Source organism: Strongylocentrotus purpuratus, unplaced genomic scaffold, assembly GCF_000002235.5.
Source record: "Strongylocentrotus purpuratus isolate Spur 01 unplaced genomic scaffold, Spur_5.0 spur5_scaffold_6, whole genome shotgun sequence".
In the NCBI taxonomy this organism is placed as follows: Eukaryota; Metazoa; Echinodermata; class Echinoidea; order Camarodonta; family Strongylocentrotidae; genus Strongylocentrotus; species Strongylocentrotus purpuratus.
In genome coordinates, this window is record NW_022145612.1 from 41,422,479 (window position 1) to 41,447,432 (window position 24,954).

At 35.6% G+C, this 24,954-nt stretch overlaps 1 protein-coding gene across 1 annotated transcript in view; it reads left to right on the forward strand.

The window, feature by feature from the left end:
• Window positions 1-5,896: 5,896 nt before the first annotated feature.
• The window catches only part of LOC579073 (serine/threonine-protein kinase TBK1), a 42,897-nt gene continuing 23,839 nt past the window's right edge, over window positions 5,897-24,954 (forward strand). The window contains exons 1-11 of the mRNA XM_779207.5: window positions 5,897-6,003; window positions 9,358-9,949; window positions 10,447-10,587; window positions 12,129-12,258; window positions 16,022-16,203; window positions 19,344-19,501; window positions 19,889-20,379; window positions 20,843-20,901; window positions 22,666-22,757; window positions 23,749-23,941; window positions 24,585-24,709. Coding sequence (XP_784300.4) covers window positions 9,845-9,949; window positions 10,447-10,587; window positions 12,129-12,258; window positions 16,022-16,203; window positions 19,344-19,501; window positions 19,889-20,379; window positions 20,843-20,901; window positions 22,666-22,757; window positions 23,749-23,941; window positions 24,585-24,709 — 1,676 coding nt within the window. The 5' untranslated portion in view covers window positions 5,897-6,003; window positions 9,358-9,844. The remainder of the gene's footprint in view (window positions 6,004-9,357; window positions 9,950-10,446; window positions 10,588-12,128; window positions 12,259-16,021; window positions 16,204-19,343; window positions 19,502-19,888; window positions 20,380-20,842; window positions 20,902-22,665; window positions 22,758-23,748; window positions 23,942-24,584; window positions 24,710-24,954) is intronic.

Consider the following 24,954-nt stretch of genomic DNA (forward strand, 5'->3'; position numbering starts at 1 on the left):
TACATGCACTTTCTCCATGTGCCTTGCTCAAATTCATTTATGTTCAAGAAAAATGGGAGGGGGTGTTACTGTTACTATTTATTGCATTAAAACAAAATTGTGTTGGTAATTTTCTCCACGTTTATCACAAAAGAAACATATTTACTGATTGTAAAACGGAAAATAAAATACAGTACAATGCTTGATTTGATAGTCTTTATATAGTCTGCTATTTAGCAATTGCATTTCGTTTGTCTAAGAAATAATCTGCTCCAATTCTTTTATTGAACTAAATTCAGGAATTAAACGGGTACCTTTGACATTTGTTTTACACCTGAACAATGATATCCCTGATTTATCCACCGCTGGATCAGATGTAATTGTAATGTTTTTGTTATATTGTGAGGGTGACGAGCATGCACAGAATATTTGAAAGATGCGTAACAATTAAGAATGTGGGATTGGCGAAAGTGTTTTAGAATTATAAAGTTGACAAATGTACACTTTTTTGTGAAATAGGAGCTTGTGTGTATAGTATCTGAACTTCCCAGGCAACTTCCACTGCTTCTTAATCTGTGCTTCTAATTTGCTGGTTCATAATATAAATATGCTATGAAAGTCCCTTCATGCGCATATTGGAGAAAAGTACATAAGTTGCCATCGATTATCTTTGTTGCATATATATATAATTATGATTTAGATATGATTTTTATCATCCTTTGTCGAAAATTGAGAAAGACTCTACGTTTCAATCAAGAAATATGAATTTTAATTTTATTGTAGGCCCAGCAGCAGGCGCGTACGCAGGGGGGGGGGGGGGTTTGGGGGGTTAACCCCCCCCCCCCTTTGGTATTTTTATGTGTACAAACCCCCCCCCCCCAAAAAAAAACCCTAAAACCCCCCCCCCCCCCCCCCCTTTGGATTTTTTTTTATCCCCATGACTGACCTAAACCAGGTGACCTTACCCCCCCCCCCCCCCCCCAACGGAGCAAAATGTCAAATTTTCAAATTTCGAGGTCAAAAAAAATAAAATAAAGTGTCCTCTTACCCCCCCCCCCCCCCCCCCCCCCCCCCCCCCCCCCCCCCCGCTTATTCAGCGGTCGGCTGAGTCGTTGCGATTTTTTGGGGACCAAAAAAAAAAAAAAAAAAGTGTCCTCTTACCCCCCCCCCCCCCCCACTTATTCAGCGGTCGGCTGAGTCGTTGCGAAATTTTCGGCCCGATTTATAAATGTTAAAACCCCCCCCCCCCCTTCAAAAAATCCTGCGTACGCGCCTGCCCAGCAGGCCTATAGTACCCCGGATAGCATTTGCTGTTAAACTTGTTAACGCATTATGGTGCCTTCCTTCTGGCGCATTCAAAGCTATACACAGGGCCAAACGGATTCTGACGATAATGGATTTGCCAAAATTCATTTTCACTGATTTTAAAAAATGCTTTCAAAATAAAAATATATATATGCATGGGCGTTCATGAAGTAAGAACATCATCAAGATCAAGCTTGACTTTTTTTGAATAATTGTATTTTCTATGCGATACATCGTAAAGCTAGAAAATAGTGTTCAGTTCACATTATTGATTTTAAAAAAATCTGCTTTTAAACAGATGCAGATAAACAAGAGAAACAGCTGGAGCAAACAAAAACATGAGTAAAATCGGAGGTTATGAATTTTGTTAAAAGTATGACAAACTATGGAACTTAGAAAATCACTCAACACAAATTGTCAATTCGGTTATCAGTTTATGACGTCATTGCCTTATTATTCATCAATTGCTTTATATTTGTATACCATTAATTTCCCTTTTTATCCCCAAAACTTGATTTCCCCATGCCTTTGACTAGATTATATGATTTGTATCATATTGCGTGCATGAAATTTCACTATATCTTTTATGAACTTTGAATAATTGAATATTTTCTGAATAATGTATATTATTAATCATTGACTTTTATATAAATAGTTTATCAAAATTCAAATTTGTCATGATTAACTGGAAAAAAAATCACTCTATACATTAGTGCGTCCACAAAAAAACATATTGAGTTTGAGTTTGAGTTTATTGATTTCACATTTCACACGCAGAAATAATGCAGATAACAAAATATACATAAAAGACATATTGTTTCATAATATAACAAAATGATTATATTAATTGACAAGGTAATCATCACATTTGTTTGACAACTAATATCATTTAAAGGAAACCCAGATAAAAGTACAAACTGTGAAATGTGCAGGAACCTATAGAAAAGCAGAGCTTGTAAAGAATAGGTTCCTGGAATCATATCGCATTCTATATCATTTTGCATTCTATATCTTGCTTTCAGGGGAGTACATTATCTCAATCACAAGAAAGAAGGAAAAACATGAAATTTGATGTACAAAAGGCATGGAGAGTTGTTTACAGATGATGTCATCAAATTGAATACCGCCCTCTAGTGACTAGTAATTTAAAAAAGCTCTTACTTCCTTAATCCTTGCCCGATTTTGTTCAAATTTTCACTGATATTTTTCAAACATCTTAAACTTTACAATAAAAGTAACTTAGTATGAAGGTTTTGGTTTCCTTTAAGTCTGTTGTCAATTATGCTTGTTGGTACGGCAGGCAGGCAGCCAGTGAAAACGAATTCGTTTGATAAAATTATGGAAATGGAAGCACTACTTTAAACAAACAGAACTTTGTCATTCCTTGTTCATTTGTCCTGATTGAGGTGTCATATGAAAAGGCAGAAACTCAACTTTCTAGAAATGTAATTTTCTTCTTGAAATTCAGATACCATCCGCCAAATGACTTTTTGGTTTCCTCTCTTCAAATTCATTTGAATCACTCATGCGTGAAATATGCATCATACGAGTTGCATCAAATGAAAGAGGATGATCTAAGCTTTCCAAATATCATTTATTAATAATAAATGTGACTAAGTTATGATAAAACTACGATAATTTTCGGTTTCGTTTTTTCTGGGACGCACTGTATAACTTAACGAAATTAAAAAAAAAAAAGATAGAATAATAGGCGAAGAATAACATAAGAAGTGAAAGAAAGAGAAATCGAGTAAACGCGCGTGGGGGCCATTACGTCATCGCGCAGAGAATGGGCGTCGACTAAAAACGAAAAGGGTTATAAACTAGTAAACAGGACGGGTGTCTGACGCCAATTCGCATCGTTAGAGGACGGGGAAATTGCGCTGCCGTCGGAAAAAGGAGAAAAGGGGGAGGGAAAAAAGAGAGGGAAAGGGAAAGAAAAGAAAAAAAAAGAAAAGGAAATAAAAGAAAGAAAGGAAAAGAAAGGGAAAAAGAAAAGAGGAGAGAAGAAAGAAGGAGAAAAAAGAAAAAAAGGTAGGAGAGGAAAGAAAGGAAAAGAAAGAAAGAAAATGAGGAAAGGAAAAAAAAAAAAAAAAAGAGAGAGAAAAAGAAAGAGAGGAGAGAGATAATACTTGTATTTTCCCGAAGTTTCACTTCCTATAATATCAGCTAAAGAAATTAGAGGTTTAAGAGAGGAGACAGAGGGGGAGGAAGGAGCCTGAGACGGGAGGGGTGGGAGTGAAAAAGAGAGGGGGGTTGGGTGGGGTTGTCTCGTCAAGGGAGCAAAAAAGACACACATACATATATTGCTATGTCGGGTCACCTGTGTCGGTAATATTGATCGATCCTTGATCGTGTGTTATATCAATGCAAAAGTTTGAAGTCGGTGAGATGTATAATGTCGGTCGGCCGACAATTTATTTTTCCTACGAACTGCGACTTCGAGAGAGACTGCAACTATGACACTTGTATTTTCTCAAAGTTTCAATTTCCTATAATATCAGCTAAAGAAATTAGAGGTATTAAAATTTTCGGGGAAACTAAATTCAAATAAGGATTAAGAATCAAGAACGTTACAACGAATAGTCTTCTTTCTCTAATAATTTAAGGTAACGTCAAAGCTTCCGCGCTTCGCGCCAGAGGGGGAGACTGAATTCAGACAATCAGGACTAATCCAAAGTCGAAAATGGTACAACGAATCGTCTTCTTCCTGTAATAATTGTAATGAAACGTCAAAGCTTCCGCGCTTCGCGCGTGAGAGGAGGGGGGGGGGGGGACTGAATTCAGATAAAGAATAAGAGTCGAGAACGGTACAACGAATCTTCTTCTTTCTCTAATAATTTAAGGAAACGTTGAAGCTTCCTTTCGTCAAAGGGTGGAGGAAACTAAATTCAGACAACTAGGGTTAAGAGTCGCGAACGCTAAATGAATCGTTTTCTTTCTATAATAATTTAATGAAGAGTCAAAGATTTCCGCGCTTCGCGCCGGAGGGGGGAAACTTCATTTAGGATTAAAATTCGAGAACAGTACAACGAATCTTCTTCTTTCTCTAAATAATTTAAGGAAGCGTTTAAGCTTCCCGGGAACTGAATTCAGATAAGGAAGAGTCGAGAACATGAACGAATCGTCTGCTTTTTCTCATAATTTAAGGAAACGTCAAAGCTTCGCGCGGGTTGAGGAAACTGAATTCAGACAAATATAGGGTTAAGAGTCGCGAACGGTAAATGAATCGTCTTCTTTCTATAATAATTTAATGAGATGTCAAAGCTTCCGCGCTTCGCGCGTGAGAGGGGGGGGGGGGGGGGAACTGAATTCAGATAAAGAATAAGAGTCGAGAACGGTACAACGAATCGTCTTTTTTCTCTAATAATTTGCCTCGCGCCGGAGGGGGGAAACTTCATTTAGATAAGGATTAAAAGTGGAGAACGGTACTACGAATCGTCTTCTTTCTCTAATACTTTAAGGAGAAGTCAGAGCTTCCGCCCTCCGCGCCAAAGGGGTAGACTGAATTCAGACAATTAGGGTTAATCTAGAGTCGAAAACGGTACAACGAATCGTCTTCTTCCTTTAATAATTGAATGAAACGTCAAAGCTTCGATCCGCGTTTCGCGGGAGGGGGGAGAAACTGAATTTAGACATGAGGGTTAAGAGTCGAGAATGGTAAATGTATCGTCTTCTTTCTATAATAATTCAATGAAACGTTAAAGCTGCCGCGCTTCGCGCGGGAGGACCTTCACCCACCCCTTATGGGGAGTGCACTTGCCCCGCCCCCCCCCCCCCACTCCGGGGTCGGAATGACCGCATGCGTGTTACCAAAATGTCCGGTAAAGGGGTACTTTTCGTGCGACAAAGTCCGGCCCGAGAATTGTAAGAAAAGGGGGTGTATTTGACCGTCACCCGGAGATTTCTTTAAAAAGGGGGTGTTTTTTTTTTCTTTTTTCTCTCATCTCTTTGGACTCCTGAGAAATTATTCCGAATTTAGGGGGGTAAATTGAGGCAGAAAAAGCCCGCGAAAGGGGGGTTCAGAAATGTTGGCAGTCCTCAGATAGGGGGTGCTTTCAAAAAGAGGGAACAAGCATATGCGTACCCTAAATAACACTGAGTGGGGGGGGGGGGCGGGGCGCTTGCTCACTATATCGCCCCCTAAAATAAGATTCTAGCTACGCGCCTGCATTTAAATATATAGCTATGATGCTAAGTTGACGAAATAATTCGTATATTTATGTTGTCGAGGAAAAGGACCATTTGCGCATACGCAAGTACCATAGATAGGCTAGTTCATATGAATGATCGAGCCTTCAGCTCCGGGTTTATAGGGTTAAATCTGTAGCAGTGGGAAATTCCATTTTGTCGGTGATTGGTGGCTAGTTTTGTCAGTATTCCCAGTAATCGGTGGCCTCTACATCACCCCCCCTCCCCCCCCCCCCACTGATAAAGGTTTAGCGACGCCCCTGCTTAAAAGCCGTCCTCGTCCACACAAACGAAAAGCCCCTATTTACTGCAAGTCACTTTTATTTCGTAATCCGTAATCGCATCGGGGATTCCCCGATTGACGCACCCGTCTTTGGGTATGACTTCCGCTTATCTCGACATCAAAGTGTACTGCATGCCACAGTCACACGTAGACATTTTTCGACCAGTGCCTCACCGACTTGAATGAGCTGCGCGAATAACAGCAATAACTCCATGCCCACGGTGACGTCGACCGTATCGACGGTTGTAAGTAAACTGTATAGATATCTTTGATACAATTTTAATTTTATAATAATGGTCATAGACTTCAAGTTCTAACTTTGTTAGGCCTGATTAATAATGCAAATGCAAATTGACCTGGAGTGGAGCGCTAGCACCGCGCCGCGCCGTGCACTGCACAGGCCACAGCTGTTAGTGTTACCGGTATATGCGGACACACACAACCAAAACTGCGCCTGTGAACAATTTTTGTTAGTGAATTTTCATGAATTAATCATTCAAAAGATATATTTTCAACACTGTTTGATGCATCGTTTTTGTTAAATAAACTTTTACAAATCTACAATGCTAAATTTAGGATTTAGCTACCATTAACTGCCACCAGGATTCGGCGGAAGTTAGCCCTGGCCCTGAAACAATATAATTGGCCCTATGGTGTCTTCAAAATAGAAAACGGAAATTGAATGTGTAAGTGTAACATAAACAAGTACATGTACCGGTAGGTGACAAAGAGAAAATATATATATATAAAAGCTTTCACTAGTCTCCAATGTGAAAATAAAACATGGTATATTATAGCAGAACAAAAACCTTATAAACTGGTACATTTCAACATTTTGGATTGAAAATGTCTAACTTCAATTTTTAAGTTAAGATTATGATATTCCATGCATTTAGGATCACGCAATTCTACAGAGTTTTACTAGTTGAGTAAACAAAATAGATTTCATAATTTTTAGCATGTTGAGACTATTGTTAAATAAATTAATTGAGATTGAACTGAACAAAGTACTATTAATACTAAATACTCTAGTTTCAAGAGATTTTGGCCAGTTCTTCACTGTTTCAAAATTAAATCAAAGCTTTAATGGAAATCGGCCTTAGAACAAAATATATAACTCAAATTGTCAGTCTTTAGATTTAAAGGCATTGGAAATGATTGTATGATATTTTAATGAGATAAAAACGCTTATCAGATTTAAGGTGAATAGTTAAGCATTACCTCCATAAATGTCACATGTTGAAATTTTTTGTCTGGGTCAAATATTGTTTCAGATTGAAGCTAGGGCTCAAATCGGCAATTACAAATTTTACAAAATTATCTGCAACGTGCAATAATGGCAAAAATCAATTTTCGAATTTGAAGGCTTTTAAAACTATCGTTGACATTTTAACTGTTAAATAATGAACTACATCATTTTAAAGCTGCAAACCTGCTCTTTACTCTCATATAAGTCGCATGCTGAAACTTTTTGTCTGGGTCTTATTGTTTCAGATTGATGTTAGAGCTCAACAGGAGTAAGAGTGTGGACCTCATTCCAGCAGATGTGCTGAGAAGTAGGGACTTTTCCACACATGTACAAAACGAATGGGAGAAAAATGAAAATTATTATTGAAATACTTACTTTTGAATGCGATGCTCCAAAATCATACTTTTACCATAAATGACGGTGACCTTAATAAATCAGTTTTGTTATTTCCTGCTAATTCACTGCTCAAAATCATGTAGAAAAACGAAAGAAACCGCTGCTGAGTTTCCTCAGTGGTTGTTTAGCTATCGTTTAGCGAATCGTCTAGTTTCAGCCAGCAATAATTTCAGGCAGTAATTATTCATAAAGAAGTGAAAGATCTGTTCCAAATTAAAAACTACCAGTATAGATCAATTTTGTTACTTAATGTGTACTATAAGTTTTTAACCAAAGTTTTTTCTACAAGAATTTAAAAAGCTTATTTGTTAGCAATAGATTTTGAAAAGGCTTTTGACTCTGTTTTGCACATGTATTTGCAAAAGGCCAAAAGGCAGCGACTCGGCTATTCATGGGGTTCCCTTTGATTTAATTCTCGTAAGCAAATTCTTTTTGCAGCTGTCACTGTTTGTTTAAGATATTGAATCTTTTAATAGACTAAACACATTATTTACCAGTTTTGTTGATATGTCTGGATTGAAGATGAATAGAGACAAAACTTTTATATTGTTGTTGGAATTTGTTGGGCCCTAACTCAAATAAAAATGTAATAGTTCCATTTGGTAGGAAAGTAAACATTGTAGAGATATTAGGTATACACTTTATTTAAGACGTGGAAAGCCAGGAAAGAAATAATTACAAAGAAATCTTAAGTAAAATATAAAAAGCTGATTAAATGTGGTGGAAACAAAGAGATTTGACTTTGATTGGGAAAATTCAACTAATTAAGACTTTTGTTCTTTCAAAATTAGTATCCTCACTCACACCACTTCCCCCTTGGGCATTCCGTAAAATTGAAATATTAACATTTGATTTTTTTTTTATGGAATGGAAAAGCTAAAATCAAACAGAGTACTATGTTTTTAGATTACGTTTGGGGAGGTCTTAAAGCCCCTCTAAAGTGTTGGGAGCCCCAAATTCGCCAACAATTTGATGGCAATATTTCACTTAAATTGTATCATAATGTGAAAGAAGATGTCATCAAAGACACACTTCTGCAAAGATTTTCCCCCAAAATGCGTTTGAAGACAAAAATTGATAAAAGAATACTCCTTTTGCAATAAACACAAAGAGTCTTGTCAACATCTGTTTTTTTATCAGTGAGAAGGTAGCAAGTATTTGGAAGATCTTTTGATTTATCAATTTTAACAAATGTACACTGGCAAGAAATTGATATCGGGATAAAAAGATCCAATGCAGGAGAAGAACAACTTTTAAATCACATTATTCTTTTAACAAAACATACGGTATGCTTTTTGAGTATAGTTCAACTAAAAGTAGACCTCCAATTCCTCAAGAAATAATAATTTTTTTTAGAAAATAGTCAAGAAGAAATGGGAATGGGATTAGCGGAAGAGAGACACACTTTAACACTTCACTTCAGAAAATGGAACAACTTCCATTACCAGATTATGGAAAGCACAAAAAACATAAAGCATATAGGTCGACTGTATATGCTTTCATCATACTGAACATATATGCATTCCCTTTAATTTTCCTCCTTATTTAAAAAAGACAGTCGTGAAGAATATGGAGGATAATTATTTTAAATATAATTGGGTAGGGGGCGCGGCCTTGGCCTAAATCGGAATGTGTGGGTCACACAATTCAAAAGTTATCAAACAGTGGAATACATATATATAGCTAGATTAGTGAAAAATCTACTTATTTAAAGAGAGCAGTAAATTATTTTAAATTCAAGAGAAATTTGGAAATATTATATTATCTATGCTTTTATCTATGGTTCAATTCGATTTCAAAAAGCTACATTGTAACTGGTATTTGTGAGTGAATTTGATAAAGCTTTGAAGAATGTAAAAGAACACTTTATTCAAACATTGTGCAAAGATTTATTGATTTTATTGCCCTAAACCATAAGGCTATAATGGTTTTACTCTCATTCATTACTTTTCAGCAATCTCTCATATTGTGGCTGGAGAAATCTTTGTAGATGTGCATTCAGAGACTGTATAGGAGGAAGAGCACATGTAAAGATATGGCAGAATGCACCTTTGAGACATACATGTAGCATCTGTTGTATTTGATGGACCTTTATATGAAAACTAGGTAGACTTGTGGCTGTTCAGAAATCTTTGCCCACTGTCCCATCTCCTGTAAATATAGTTGTAGGTGCCCTTGAAACAGATCTGCCTGTTCTAGTGATCTTTATAGGTTAATTTCACAGTACCCTGTTTTATTCCTCTAGTATGACAGTCCTCCAGTGTTACAGTCCTGGCCTTTGATTCCTGAGCAGCCACAGAACTTATTTTCCCAAATCTCTCCTTATTTTGTAAGCCAGGACTGTCAGGACTGTCTACCCCCTTCCAAATTAAGATATATATAAAGATTTATAGAATCTGCCCCTCACAATTCGATCTTAAGTTAATCCTCAATTAATCACCATGGCTGCTACACAAGGGATCAGAAGCACCAAGACATACATCTGGTACCTTAAAGATGTTCTAGGAACTGGGGCCACTAGCTCAGTTTACCTGGGCCGTCACAAGGTGAGATCTTTTTATGGATTCTTTCTGTTTATAAACATAGCTTTTATTGTGTAAATCATAGATGGGGAGAAAAGGAGCACGTTACAAGTTACATAAAATTCAGTTGCTCCTTTTCTCCAAAGTAATTGTCCCTACAAAAAAACCCAGAGAGGCTTTATTTGGGATTTAATACTGTCTGGATATGAGTTTGATAGGGTGTGATTGCTTTGAATGATGAACTACAACTTGTGATGAAGAGTAAATTATTTCCATATTGGTGCTCATATTCCATGCCCTAATTCATATTATTTTACTTACTTGCTTTTTTAATTTAGACAATTTTTTCAGAACCATATTTAGAAGAAGTCTTACTCAGTTGAAGTTCTTCTCATGCTTTTTTAATGTTTGCAACTACCGGTAGTATGATGTACAATAAACAAAATTATATTGACTACTCCAAACCTCTGCACCAACAAGTAATGTAATATTTTTCCTTTTCTTCCTATTTTTGCTCTCAGAAAAATGGGGATGTCGTTGCTGTGAAGATGTTCAACCATTTGAGTTACATGCGTCCTCGTGATGTTCAACAGAGAGAGTTTGAAGTCCTTCTTAAATTAAACCACAAAAATATCATCCATCTGGACCAGATTGAAGAAGATGTAAGTTTCAATAAATATTTGAAAAATTTGATACATTGTCAGAAGCTTTAATTAGAATGTACAGCAGAGTTGGGAGTTAATATAACTAGCAAAAGTTATCTTCAAGGCTTTCCATATTTCTCATAATTGATAATAGGGACAGAAATATTTTATTTTCTATTGAGTAATATATGTGCTTGACTATCTGCAACACACCTCTGAAAATAGACAGTAATCTTCAAAAGGTACATTGCATAAAGGCCAAGAATGAAAGGAAAAACAACAAGCAAAGGTAAATTGTAATAGTGTGTTTTCATCACCACTGTACAGGAACTGATAATAAAAGGTCTTAAATGAATCAATAAACGTTTGGGAATTTTAAAATGTCGTTCTAACAGAATTCAGCTTGAAAAACCCATGTTATTTTATTTCACACATTTTGGGGTCTAAAATTACCTTCATAAGCAATTTCAGGTCCTAAAAGGGCACTAGAAATGTCATAAACAAGAATAGGAGCAATAAACATGCACTTTGAAGGCATTTGTGGTCTTAAACAAGAACTGAACTGTCCCTTTAAGTATTTAAGGAAATAGAGGATTTTGCAATGTAGGAGAGCTTTCGAATCGGAAGATAAAATGGGATCCTGCTCTTTTCATTGAAAAAGATCTTACCATATCGTACCATTAATATTGTGTATTTACCTTTATATGACTAAAATACACAATTAAAAAAAAAAAAAAAGGAAAACCCCTTTTTTTACAAATTATTCAAGATTACCTTTGACTTGTAAAATAAGGGTAACAGACTTTAATATTTATCTAATGGATTAAGCAAACACTTTAAGAGTTTGTTTCCTGATAGTACACATAGTTATTTCGTTTCAAAGTTGATAAATGTAAAGGGTAAAATCTCTGAGTAACTTGTTGACCACCAGGATGTGGGCATACATGTGGTAGATCAGTATCGCTATTGTGTAGGTCAAACTGACCTATGACTCATAAGGTCATTTTAGATGAGCATAATTAATTGCTTGAATAATTTTGTGTGTGTCTAAAATGTAGTTTTGACTTTTGATAGCTATCATTTGAAGTTTGATCCCCTGTTCTGATATTTCCTTCTCTAAATTGTCAAGTACATGTCCTTAACTGCATGGATCTCAGATGAATCGTGATGGATTGTAATATTCCCTGTAGCAAACTTATTTGTTTCTTTACTGAGATCAATCATTAATGTTTTAAGAAGTAAAATTTAGCTGGATATGATGGAGAAGATATGATCAAGTTTAGGAGGTGTCTTACAAAACATGCTACCAATCACAACTGCCACACATATTTGCTCCCAGCCAATCAAATGCAATGATTTTTGTAGCTTTTATCAACTTTTGTGTTTTATTTGTTAACAGCTTTTATGGTACTAAACCCAGAAAGTGTACTGTTTGTGACTCTTTTAACTGTGATATTTTAATTATTAGAATCTACAAGGTGTTCCTCAAACAATGATTATCATAATTACCAATATCTCTTCAATATTGCCATGAATGTTTCGTTATTACCCTTCTTTAGCAAATCTCGAAGCAGCCTGTCATCGTAATGGAACTATGTACAGGTGGAAGTCTTTATACCTATCTTGACACACCTGAAAACCTGTATGGCTTGAAAGAGAAGGAATTCCTTCAAGTTCTTAATGATGTCTGTAAGTATTTTGATCTACTTAATTTAATTATCTAATCATTATTGTGGATAAAAGGTATCATCTAACATTTTGTGAAAGGCTTCCCATGTGGTGGAAATGTTTGTGAATCATTGTTTTAAGAAAATATATATATATATATATATATATATTTATCAGGAAAAAAAGAAACATATCAGAAAATTTCTCAAAAATTTGTTCTTGGTTAAGTTTGGAGGAATTCTACCTCATGTACCAGAAGAAGAAATTTAAAGCTAGTGCTGGACGAACATTTTGAAAAGTTTGAAATGAGACATAAAGTCTGAAACTATCACTTTTTGTTGAATATGAACGTAGGCACATATTTGGTGTTTGGTTTCTTAGTAAACTTTTCCAGAATGATCCATTCTTACATACTTTCAGTGAATGTTAGATAGTACCTTTAATAGCCTATAGCCATCAGAAAATGGGGTCCCCATTGATTTTTGCTAAAACATTTTTATTAATAGTTTGCTTTTATTGGGTTAATTACTTTTATTCACTCTTAAATAACATAGACATCGCAATGCAATTTTTTAAAGACGTTAAGAAAACGGTTTTTGAAATTTTTAATTCCAATCATAAATATCTTGATAATCAAGCATGAGATTGGCTTGTAAAAGTCATGGGATTTATGTCTGACCTAAAGGTTTACAATTATGATTGCAGCATATGAGCTAAATCCAGGATTTTGTTAAGAATCAGAGGCAAAGATACCTAATACGATAAATGTATATTCAGTCCATTCCTAAATCATCATACCTGTTACTATACAACAACATAGCAGACGTATGTATGTTTTTTGTTTCAGTATTTTCTGTGTAAATGCACAAATGATAACAGTCAAATTGCTCTTTGGGATCACTCGAAAAGCTATGCACATCATTGCTATTTACCTGCATTATTTTCTTTCTTTCTATAAATTTCTTTGATTTAATATTTTGTAGCATCCTCAGAAATTTATGATTATCTGTCATTTAAGTGAACGTTTTGTTAAATTGTCTGGTTGGAATGCGTGGTCAGGTATGGAAACGAAACTCATACTTTTCTACAAGTAGGTTGTTTGGACAAGTCATAGCTGCCATAGTGACCAAAGACCATACGTGAGATAATGGTCACCTGTGTAGGGAGACCGGTGGCTATTGTCTAGGAAAATAGCACCAACAAATAAATTCATACTAAAGTACCATAACGTTAACCCTAGAGAGAAAAGACTTTATTGCCCTGAATCACTTTCTAAACTAGGTGGAACTTCGACTGCACGCAGTCGAAAATGATGCCTCCATCATAGAGCGATTTTACAAACCAAAACAGAAGCAATTTTCAAATTCAATTCGTTTGTAATCAATTAACAGGTTCTCAGAATATTGTGATTACAAGCTGCTTCTCATTTACATGTATGACCCTTTGATCTTTGACCTTGTGACCCCAAAATCTACTCGGTTAATTGGCTCTGCAAAATACATACATGTCTTGAGTTTGATGATAATCCATCCAGCGGTTCTAATGATAATGCGATCACAAGCTATTTTTGCATACATAGTGAGCCCCATGACCTTTGACCTTGACCTCATGACCCCAAAATCTAATCAGTTTATTGCCTCAGCAAGATACATATATGCATGTCCTGAATTTCATGGTAATCTGTCTATCTGTTCTAATGATAATGTGATCACAAGCTATTTTTGCATACATAATGAGCCCTGTGACCTTTGACCAAACCTTGTAACCCCAAAATCTAATCAATTCATTGGCTCTGCAAGATGCAGGAATTCATCAATCAGTTATTTAGATAACCTGATCACAAGCTATTTTTTTATTTGAGCCCTTTGACCTCGTTACCCCAAAATCTAATCAATTAATTGGCTCTGCAAGATCCATACATGACCTATTGATAGGCGGGAATCTATCAATCAGTTCTTCAGATTGCGCGATCACAAGCTATTTTTGCATACATAATGAGCGCTGTGACCTTTGACATTTGACCTCATGACCCCAAAATCTGATCAATTCATTGCTCTGCAAGATACATACATGACCAAAGATTGGCAGGAATCCATCAATCGGTTCTTGAGATAACGTGATCACAGGAACGGGACGTACGGACGGACTGAACCCGAAAACATAATGCCTCCGGCTACTTCGTAACGGAGGCATAAAAATTGCAGATGAAAAGGATTTTAGTAGTTGTATCCTTACATGAAGAATATTGCAGTCTATTTAATCATTTTCAAAGTTCCTGTATCTTTTTTTTTGTGATGAGAAGCTTCACAAACAACCGCACCATGTCATCTGGGAGTCGGTCAGGAGCATGTGGAACTGGGAGACACTAGCAGGTCTGTGAATCATGTCCTTGCCAGCTCATGGTAGCTTTAAATTGCAGGGGAACGGCCAAGTGTCTCTTCTTCTAATTTCTTCATCTGAATGTAATCGTGATGGAAGAATACATCTGACACTCTACAATCCTCGATAACTCTTGGGTGTTAAGTGATCGATCTTTAACACTACCGGTTATTGAAGTCCTGACTTCAACCTTCTGCAATTCTCTATAACTTTTGGAATTTACATTATGATTCAGTTCAACTGAAAGCTTGATACCACTGGAAACGAGAGTGTACTACAGTCGTATGTCATCAGATCGTCACATTTAAGGAATGGATAGCAAAGTGCCAAATAATTGCAGACATAAAGTATATACCAGTATGAGTACTGTGAAACAGTCCTGAGCAAAGTGATGATTATCACATCTCCTATCAACTTGTCTGACTGAAATTGAACGAGATGGGAGGCATACAATGATATTCGAAATTGGAAGATTGAACTTTTAAAGAGTACCACCTAACTCTGATCCAGTTTCTTAGCAATCAACTTTTCAAAGAAACATAGCAAACACTCTGATATAGTTCCTGTAACATCTGCTGATTAAGATTATTAGGGAAAGGCCCCTTTACTTTGCACTTTAATTTGCATGGTTCCTGTTCCCGCATGGTCACGTAAGTATGCGTATGTAGGGATAATTGTTTTAACAGAGAAATGGATGTATAGGAACTTACATGTAGGAAGGTAATATATTTGCAACCCAGTCCCATTATTCAAATTTCCAGCTTTTTAAAAAATGGAGCATTATGCAGTTAGGAACCCTCACTCACTCTTTAAACATGATCTAGTACTGTCGGACCATCTTGAAGCAATGGCGTATCACTAATACTTGATTTTTGTAATTATCATGTTCTTCTTAACCATTTCAGATTTTTAAAAATCACGTCATATCACTGGTATCAAAACTAATTCCCTCATCACATAATTAGCTTTTTGGTTATAAATTCCACATAAGGCCCGTCTTCATCAGCTCGAGTTGGCCAAATAGCCTGCTATTTTTGATTTGGGAAATTAGCCCCAAGTTACAAATTGTGTCATCAGCTCGAAACTCGAGCACAAGAAATTTGCTCAGTGTGCTCGCATAGTGCGAGTCTTCGGGCTGGTAAAGACGGACCGGACAAATAGTGGGCTATTTTGCAAACTAGCCCAAGATATGTTGGGAAGATGTCCTGAGCAAATAGCCCATTATTAGCATCTTAACCTGCCAAAAAGCCTGCTATTTCGTGATCAGGCTAATTTCCCGAATCAGAAATAGCGGGTTATTTGGCCAACTCAAGCTGATGAGGACAGGCCTATATTCATTATATATTTTGAAGGGTCTTCTTCAATCTATTCTAAAGCTGAAGTTTTGTTTTAAATCCATGTACAGCTGCAGGCATGAAGCATCTACGGGATAAAGGCATCGTCCATCGCGACATCAAACCTGGTAACATCATGATGGTCAAGGGCGAGGATGGAGTCATTGTCTATAAGCTGGCTGACTTCGGAGCAGCAAGGGAACTAGAAGATGATGAAGCCTTCAAGTCTCTCTACGGAACAGAGGAATATCTGGTAAGGATATTGATATGGTTTGATGTTTTGTGATTAGTATGTGTGCTGAAGACTTTGTCACATTGTATATATTTGTGATTGATTTATTTTGAAAAGATTTTGATTTTTTTGAAAGTTAAAGATTGATGAAAGATGCGCTAAGGACAATTGCTCCACAATCAAGTTTTAACACTAACCAAAGTCCTAACTTCGACTGGTGATGCTACAGCATGCCTGACATAGCAACTCATATGGGGATATAAGTATGGTCAGGTGGTCAGCCTTGGTGAAGCTACATACCACTGTCTCTTGTTAGCTCACCAATGATTGACCGATGATGTCACAAGATGAATGAGTTTTTTTAGGGTCTGAGAAAATTATTGTAAAAACTATTTAAAAATCAATGAAATATATTTAGATGTCTGAATAAAAAAACAAAAATCAATTCGTATGCAGCCCTGCACATCAACAGGAATCAACTTATATTTGGATGTCACCCGACCTTTAAAATAAAAGTTGCCCAATATCAATATGAAAACTAGCAACCCAAAATAGAATTCTAATTTGATATTGAAACAGCTTGATATATAGTCATGTTTTTTGTTTTGTTGGCATCTTTTAGAGATCATGTGTAGTTCCCACTTCCTGTGTTTAAGGTGAATAATATTTATAGATGGAAATACCAGGTGTAAAGGCCATTTTTTATAGGGTTATTACTATAATGTGGTTTCAGGAAATTTTATCTACTCGGTACACATGCATCCAGGTCCCCATGCAACTGTTCAAAGTACAGAGTACAATAGTCCAAACTTTAGTTAGTAGTTTTAAATATAGAACTGGCATTTATACTTAAATTTCAAAATGGGAAAGTGTTTACCGATATACAGATATGTACTAGGATATTTTCTTGGTAACTTTATCTGGCATCATATCCATTTACCTTTGTCGAGCTGTATACGTTTTTTCAATCTATTCTAAAGAGTTTTTGTATTAAAAGTTTTTTTTTTTCTTCTTCAGTTTAATAAAAAAAGACTACTAGCTTTGAACACATGATCTAGACTGACAAACATTATTGTACAGATGTTCTTTTTATCTGATTTTTTTTATTAATGAGTACCCCTGCATGTATTTACACAAGAAACACCCACTAGTATAATGATGAACTAATTGAATAGATTTCAGAAAGGACAAATGCTATTGTTTTTAAAATTATAAGATTGAACGTTTAAAGATGATCCAATAATCATTTATTCATGAACACATACTAATTAAATCAATCCATTTTGATGGACACAACATATTTTTGCAGTCAGGGTTGCTTCAGAAGGATTTAGATATTTAAGCCCACTTCTTCATCAGCTTATGTGTGGGAGTAAACAGGAAGATATTCTCTTTTCTGGAGCACATATTGGAGGTGGTATATACACTGAAGATTCATCTTTTTTTATAAATTGTTTGAATCTAAAAATAGGACAATTTTCATACTTCCGCTTGACGAACATGTATGATGGAAATTGGAAAGGGAAATATAGTTGTAGATAGGGTAGGGAGAAGTGCAATACATCTATGAATAAGTACAAAGTTATGTAGTCATTTTGCAATGCCATTGGATCTATTAATTTCCTGTGTGACACTTTCACTATCAGCATTGCTGATTGCTGGGGAGTTTCGATGTAACAATATATGGGGATTCCCCTGACTGATGATGTCATGTCATGTCACATACCACATGGATGTTAGGAATGTGTTAATGTGTATGTCAATTGGCAAGGATGATGTAAGATGTCATGAAAAAGAGCTAAATCCGACCAAGACAGGTTGTCTTGGGAAGTTTTCTTTCATAGCCGGATTTAGGTAGCCTAAATGGGTGTGAGTGAAACCGGATTGAATGACGCAGAAACTGAAACTAGATGACATTTCATTTTCATTTTCAAAAAGAAAATTTTAAGAATGTGTATGATATTGGTTGAGGTTATTCTGTAAAGGGTCTCTTATGTCATTTTCATAATATTAATCTATTTGTATTAAATGCAGTCTTGATTAACCACTGTTCTTAAAGGGAAAGTCCACCCCCAAAATAAGTTTGTTTCGATAGAGGCAGAATAATAAGAAAATCAGGTGAGTGAAAGTTTGAGCAAATTCTGAATGAAAATAAGAAAGTTATGAATTATTGAAGTTGTGATCAATCAAATACAAATTGGCAACTCTGTGACTTATTATACGAGCTCTCCTTCATTTGCTTTGTGCATAATATTCCATAAAATCATGTTTTCTTCGTTATTGATGATGGAATATATATTTGTTCCTTGCAGGGGGAGTATAGAAACATATTTGTAATTATTATATTTAGGGTGCATGTACGGTTGAAATTTTTCTTGAGGGAAAATGAAAATTTTAGATTTTTTTAGTACTGAGCAAATGGAAGTTGAGCTCGCATGATACGTCATAGAGTTGCCAATTTGTGTTTGATTGATCACAACTTCAAAAATCCTAACTTCCTTATTTTTAATCAGAATTTGCTCAAACTTTCACTGACTTGTTTCTCTCATTTTTCTACTACTATTAAAACTAACTTAATTTCAGGGTGGACTTTCCCTTTAAAAGGAAAGGGAATATGTACACTTGATAAGTGAAAAGTCATGATAAGTGTATTTAGTAAATCTCTACCTCTTCTCAGATGATATCACAGGCATTTTCTTGTGATTTATCTTCTGATGATCTCTAGAGCAAATTATTGATAACAATAATTAAAAAAAAACAATATCAACCTGGATTTATTTAATGCTTAATACAAAATATTGTCTGTATGTTAAAAAAAGCTTTACAGATATGATGTTATCATGTGACATTTACAACGTGCAGGCAATGCTATCCTTAACTGAGTTTTCATAGTCATGGCATTATTATACTAGACAAATATGTTGAAATAAGAGTGTCACTTTATCTGAATTTTAGTGAGAATGAAATCAGTGCTGCAATGTTGATCTTTTAGCTGTGAGCTGACAATAAGCGTACATTGCCCATTGATAAAGGAAGAATGTTATCAAGCAAAGAGGAATTGTAATCGGAAAATAATAATCTGCCCATTGTAGTTAAAACGTTTATGTTCAATTCTGCCTTACTCTAATTTCTCTCCTTGTTTGTCCATCTGACATTAATAGCATCCAGACCTGTATGAGAGAGCTGTACTGGGCAAAAGAAACAGGACAGAGTTCACAGCGCAGACTGACCTTTGGTCACTTGGAGTGACCTTTTTTCATACTGCCACAGGGTCACTTCCTTTCCGCGCCCATGGAGGACGAAACAACAGAGATGTCATGTGAGTTTAGAACATAATATGCAGTGTCTTGGAAGTGCTGAGAAAATCTTAAAGGAAATGAAGTGCTTGTGACCCATCTTGGTGAATAGGATTCTGCAAAACTATTAAGGAAATGTATTGAAAATTAATTTAGTATTTTATGCTAAGCCATGAAAACATATTTTGGAGCATACATGTATGGTCTATTCTACATATAATGAAACGATGAAGTCAGTGGGCTTTACATTTTATTCATGAAAAGTGTAACATTCTTTATTTAGAAATTGATGAAGAATATTTTATTTAATTTTTTATTTATTTTTCATCAATTATTTGTAATAGGTTCTGTATAGTCGGTGAACAAACGGGATAATATTTTTTATAATTTTTTTTATATTTTTAATTCAGGCATAGGATCACGACCACCAAGAAATCCAGTATGATTTCTGGTGTCCAGGAAGTCCCTAACGGACCTATCATCTGGAGCGAGGACCTACCAAAGACCTGTCACTTCTCACCAGACATGCGTCATCAGGTCAAGACTCTCCTCTCACACACCATGGAGTGCAACATACAGAAGATGTGGACCTTCGACATCTTCTTTGACTTTGTCCAGAGGCTGACCAGCATGCGTCCTGTGGATGTCTTTGTCGCCCCTACCTGTGAATGTCATATCGTCTACGTTGAGCCGCAGCGTAAGGTAGCCGACTTTCAGGATAAGATGGCCCATCTGACAGGAATCCAACCTGAAACTCAGTCTTTGTTGTGGGACAAGGAAGTCTTTGATCTTAAAAAGTGCCTCAAGTGTGAGGATCTCCCGCAGACGTCACCTGACAATCCCTTGATCCTGGTCAGAATGGGAGCTGAAGTTTTTCCGAGTGTCAAGGTTCCATCGCTACGTTAGTATTTTGTTCCTTTTCTTCTATTTTTCTCTTTAATTTTTTATTTTTTTTTTATTGATGGCTTATAATTTATTTTACCATTACAACCTACTGGTAAAGCGATTATATGCTTGTAGGTCACCACCAAGAGGGACCTGGGTATCAATTTAATTTGAAATAAAGATTTTTTTAATGCTTTACCAATAGGTCCAAACCAAGACCTCCTGATTTCAAGACTTCTGCCTACCACATTGAGCCATCATGCTTTCTCCAGTAGTTGAGGATTACTGGAGATGATTGAAATAATTTTGGAGATTATCAGGAGATGAATTGATTTTTAAATTTCCATATTTATTCTGACTTCGTAGATGTTATAGATATGTGTTTTGTTTTACAGCGACACAACCAAAAACAACATTTTAAATATTCCTATATTATTCAGACTTAAAGATGTCTATATAAATTGTGTTTTGTTTTACAGCGACACAACCGAAAACAGCAACTCATTTCTCTGTGCAACAGGACAGCACCTTAGCCAAGGTAAGTGTTTTGTTCGGTAGAGCATGCTTTGTTTAAGAACACCCATCAATAAGCCACTTCAGAGATAGCACTTTTACAAATGACCCCCGAATATCCACAGATCTTTAACACATGGAAAGGTCCCACTTTGTGCATTTTAGAATAATCAATGCCAAAGTGAGGGAGGTGCTTCATGAATACCTTTGCCCTCTTGGAAAGTGTACTTCCACCTGTGTGTCATAGATTGTACCGCCGGTGCATGAACGAATAATGATTACAAAGTATGTTTCATGAACGCGTATCGAGCAGTCGTTTCAAAGGAATTTTACAGTTTTTTTTCAAATGACCTTAATCTGCCCTAGCGCAGATATTAACTCTGGAGTGGCTGATGGTCAAAACAGAGCATGTTACCTGAAGCCTCTTTCACACCTGATCTGCGTAGAGTGGCGTAGTGTGGCGTACCGAGTTAGCCGAAATTAGGCTGTGTATTCATGAACAAAATGTTGCCTCGGCATAGTCCCTGCGTAGCTTATGGGTAGGCTGACGTACGATGGTGTATGGTTACGTACCCTGTGCATAGGCACCACGTACCTACGGCATATCAATTGGCGTATCTCCACTTAAGATTGTGCGTAGCGTACTATTGCGTAGGCATGGCGTACAGTAGCGTAGTGTTGCGTAGAAAGTACGCCAAAAAAAAAAATCAAACATGTTTGATTTTGTACATCCATCTCACGTACCCCTTTGTGTCCCTCAGCATATATTTACGTAGGTATTAGCGTAGGGCAGCGTACGCTCGGTGTAATCAGTACACTATGCAACTCTACGTATTGCCCGGTGGGAAAGTGGCTTAACCCCTGATTATCCATAATCACTCTACAATGTATGAAAATGTTTCTAAAAAACATCAGTTTTCCATAATGTGTCTCATTGTATTGAGAATTGGTTCATGATTTACTATTAAATGGAACATGACTTTTGTTTGTTGATTTTTGTCTGAAGTCCACAGATATCGTGTAGTGTTATTAGGAGCAATTTTTTTTGTCCACATTATTTTTTGGGCTTCTTAAATTTTGAATGGTAATAATCAATTAGAGACTGCTAGCCTTTTGCTTATTTTTAATGATTTTTGCATATCCCCTTCCCAAATGCTTCAGTTTTTGCTTTTAGTATAGATTGCCTACAAAAGAGTTGAACATTTTATCTATGGAAATATTGTGAATTTAATCAGTTTTAATGATACATCACTGATTATTGTACTTATGTCTTCTGTTGAGAGTCAGGATAATTAGTAATGGCTTTCATGTAGAATTCATTTCTTCTTCCTATCAACAAACAATATCTTTGTTTTGCAAATATATCAGAGCAGAAATGAAAGAAAGTGTGCCTATAGGTCACGTAACTTTTTAAGATTTCTTTAATAGATATTGTTGCTCCATTTGCAGCAAAGATGTGAATTTTATTACTTTTCAATGACAGTCATTTAATTGTCATTTTTATGACTCAACTATTAATTGGGGGTTTAATCCCCTGTTTATGAAGACAAATTGGCTATCTGAAGGCTTGATTGAACAAGTTGACTTTTTATGTTTTTGCTTATTAATATTATTATAATTATTATCATCTATTTCATCGTCATCATCATCATCATCATCATCTTTGTCATCATTATCATCATCATTATTATTATCATCATCATCATCATCATCATCATCATCATCAACATTATTAATGAGCTTTTAAGGTACCGTATCTATGATGTCAACTTGGTATGTATTTTCTCAGAATTGTTCAGCAGTAATGTGCTATTACGTGAATGTGGTGGGTTCGCTGGCAAGGATAGAAACTCTCATTACTCAAACTGTCAAAGCAGTCGTGTAAGTTCATCAAGAAATTTGTATTTATATATCAAATAGATTTTTTTCTACATGTTTTATTGATTGTTAGCATGAGTGCGTAATTATAGGTGTTGTAAATTTATCTTTTATTTTAGTGTCTATTATAGTTAATTGCATTTTAATTTCAATCAAATTGTTGATTTTGTTTTCTTTTGTTGCTTTTTCTTTTATTTGTTCTGTATAATTTTATTTAATGAATCTAAGGATTCTTTTTGGTGGTTAATTCATCTAGATTTTTGTTTTAGTTTGTGTCATCCTTTATTTTTGTGGTGGTTGAAATTCATGTAATGTGTTTAATTTTCTCAAAGAACAGGTCTTTAGCAGAACATGTATATTGGAATTCCTATTTGATGTAATTAAACAATTAAAACAATGTATAAGAACAAAGGATCTTATCAACAAAAGAAAGCATTGATTGTTTACATTTGCTTCCAGAACAAGTCTTGATAAATCCCATGAGGTTTAGTGGTTTCTGTATTAAAGGGAAAGTCCGCCCAGATACTATCTTCGTTTTAATAAAAGGAGAAAAGTGAGTGAAATAAATTAGAGGAAGTTTAAGCGATATCTGATTAAAAATAGAAAGTCATGAATTGTTGAAGTTGTCACTAGTTTATAGCATCATCAACTTTTACTGACATGTATCACTCATTTTTCTGCTTCTTTCAAAACTATTAACTAAATATCAGGGTGGACTTCCCCTTTAACAAATGCTTACTTCTTAATCTGAGAATTGATAATTTCATCTGCATACAGATGCTAAGCTTCAACCCATTTTGACATTTTATTCTTTCTGAAATACTGTATATTTTTACTAGATAAACTGGACTCTAGAGAATGTTCACTTTTATTGCATGATGATTTTATTGATCCCTTTTTGAAATATAGCAAATCCTTTCAATGTAGCCATATGTAGAACAACACTTCTTTTAGAAGTCACTTTTCATGATCTCAACAATGTGTCTTAATACAGTGTGGTGTTACGTATGGACTACATGAAGCTCCGTAGCGAGCATTCTGCTGTGAAGTCTTTCTGTCTTCAGGCAGACTGTAGATGGAGAGCCCTTGAGAGGTCGCTAACTCTGCTCGTATTAACGGGCGTAGATGGGGCTAGTCTTGATGAGATCAAACTCCGTATCATCAAGTGCAAGGAAAGATTGTATGAGGTACAGAATGTTTTTCACAGCATTTTCTACGTAGAGAAGAAATTTCTGAAAGAAGAAGGTTCCCACATGCTTTTAAATTGATTACACCCAAAATAGATCTCGCAGCATTCAAGGAATAAAACTGAACCAGGTTTGGTTGCCTATGCTTGATGAGATCAAACGTTGTATCATCAAGTGCAAGGAAAGGTTGTTTAAGGTACAGAATGATTGTTAACAACAATTTTTATTTAGAGAAGATAATTCTTGTATAAGAAAGTTACCAGGTGCTTTAAAAGATATTGCACCCAAAATTAAATCACATCATTCCAGGAATAAAAGTCTTCCAGTTACTGAACCAAAAATTCCTTTTCTATAAGAGCCTAATCTAAATATGATCTACATGTATGCTTTTTAGAGAAAATTCTTGAAATATATTTAATTGATGCATTTTTCATCATAAGTGAAAGCAAAAGTTTGTATGAAAAATCTACATGTGATATCTATAGCCTTGATACGATCATACCACATGATTATATTAAGTACTTAACCGCAAAATGTCCTCGGATATGGTCAGTTCTTTGTAAAATGTTATGCTTTTTCTATTGTAAAGCAAGAGGTAGATATTGATTTGTAGATTAACATGTTTCATATTATGTTGATACAGTTGAACAAGGTTTGTGATCATGTGGAGTCATCTCTGGATGCAGTAGAAAAAACAGCCATCAAAGACGATTATCTGTCATCTCAATGGGAAGGAATTAGACAACAGCTTGTTCTACCAGTTGAAAAGTATGTACAAAACATGTCCTTGTGAAAGTAGAAGGACTATTCTTACGATAGGAAGAGATTGTCATAATGTTATAGTCATGTTATAGAATCATGAACCTTAGTACACCTTGTGACTCAGTGTAGCTATAGTTACCGGTATATATTTTGTTGTCCACATGTTCATTTATCCATGCAGCCTTAAATACAATCTGTAAAACTAGATCAAAAATTTTGAAAATTTCTTGAGAGGGCCGCATTCATGAACG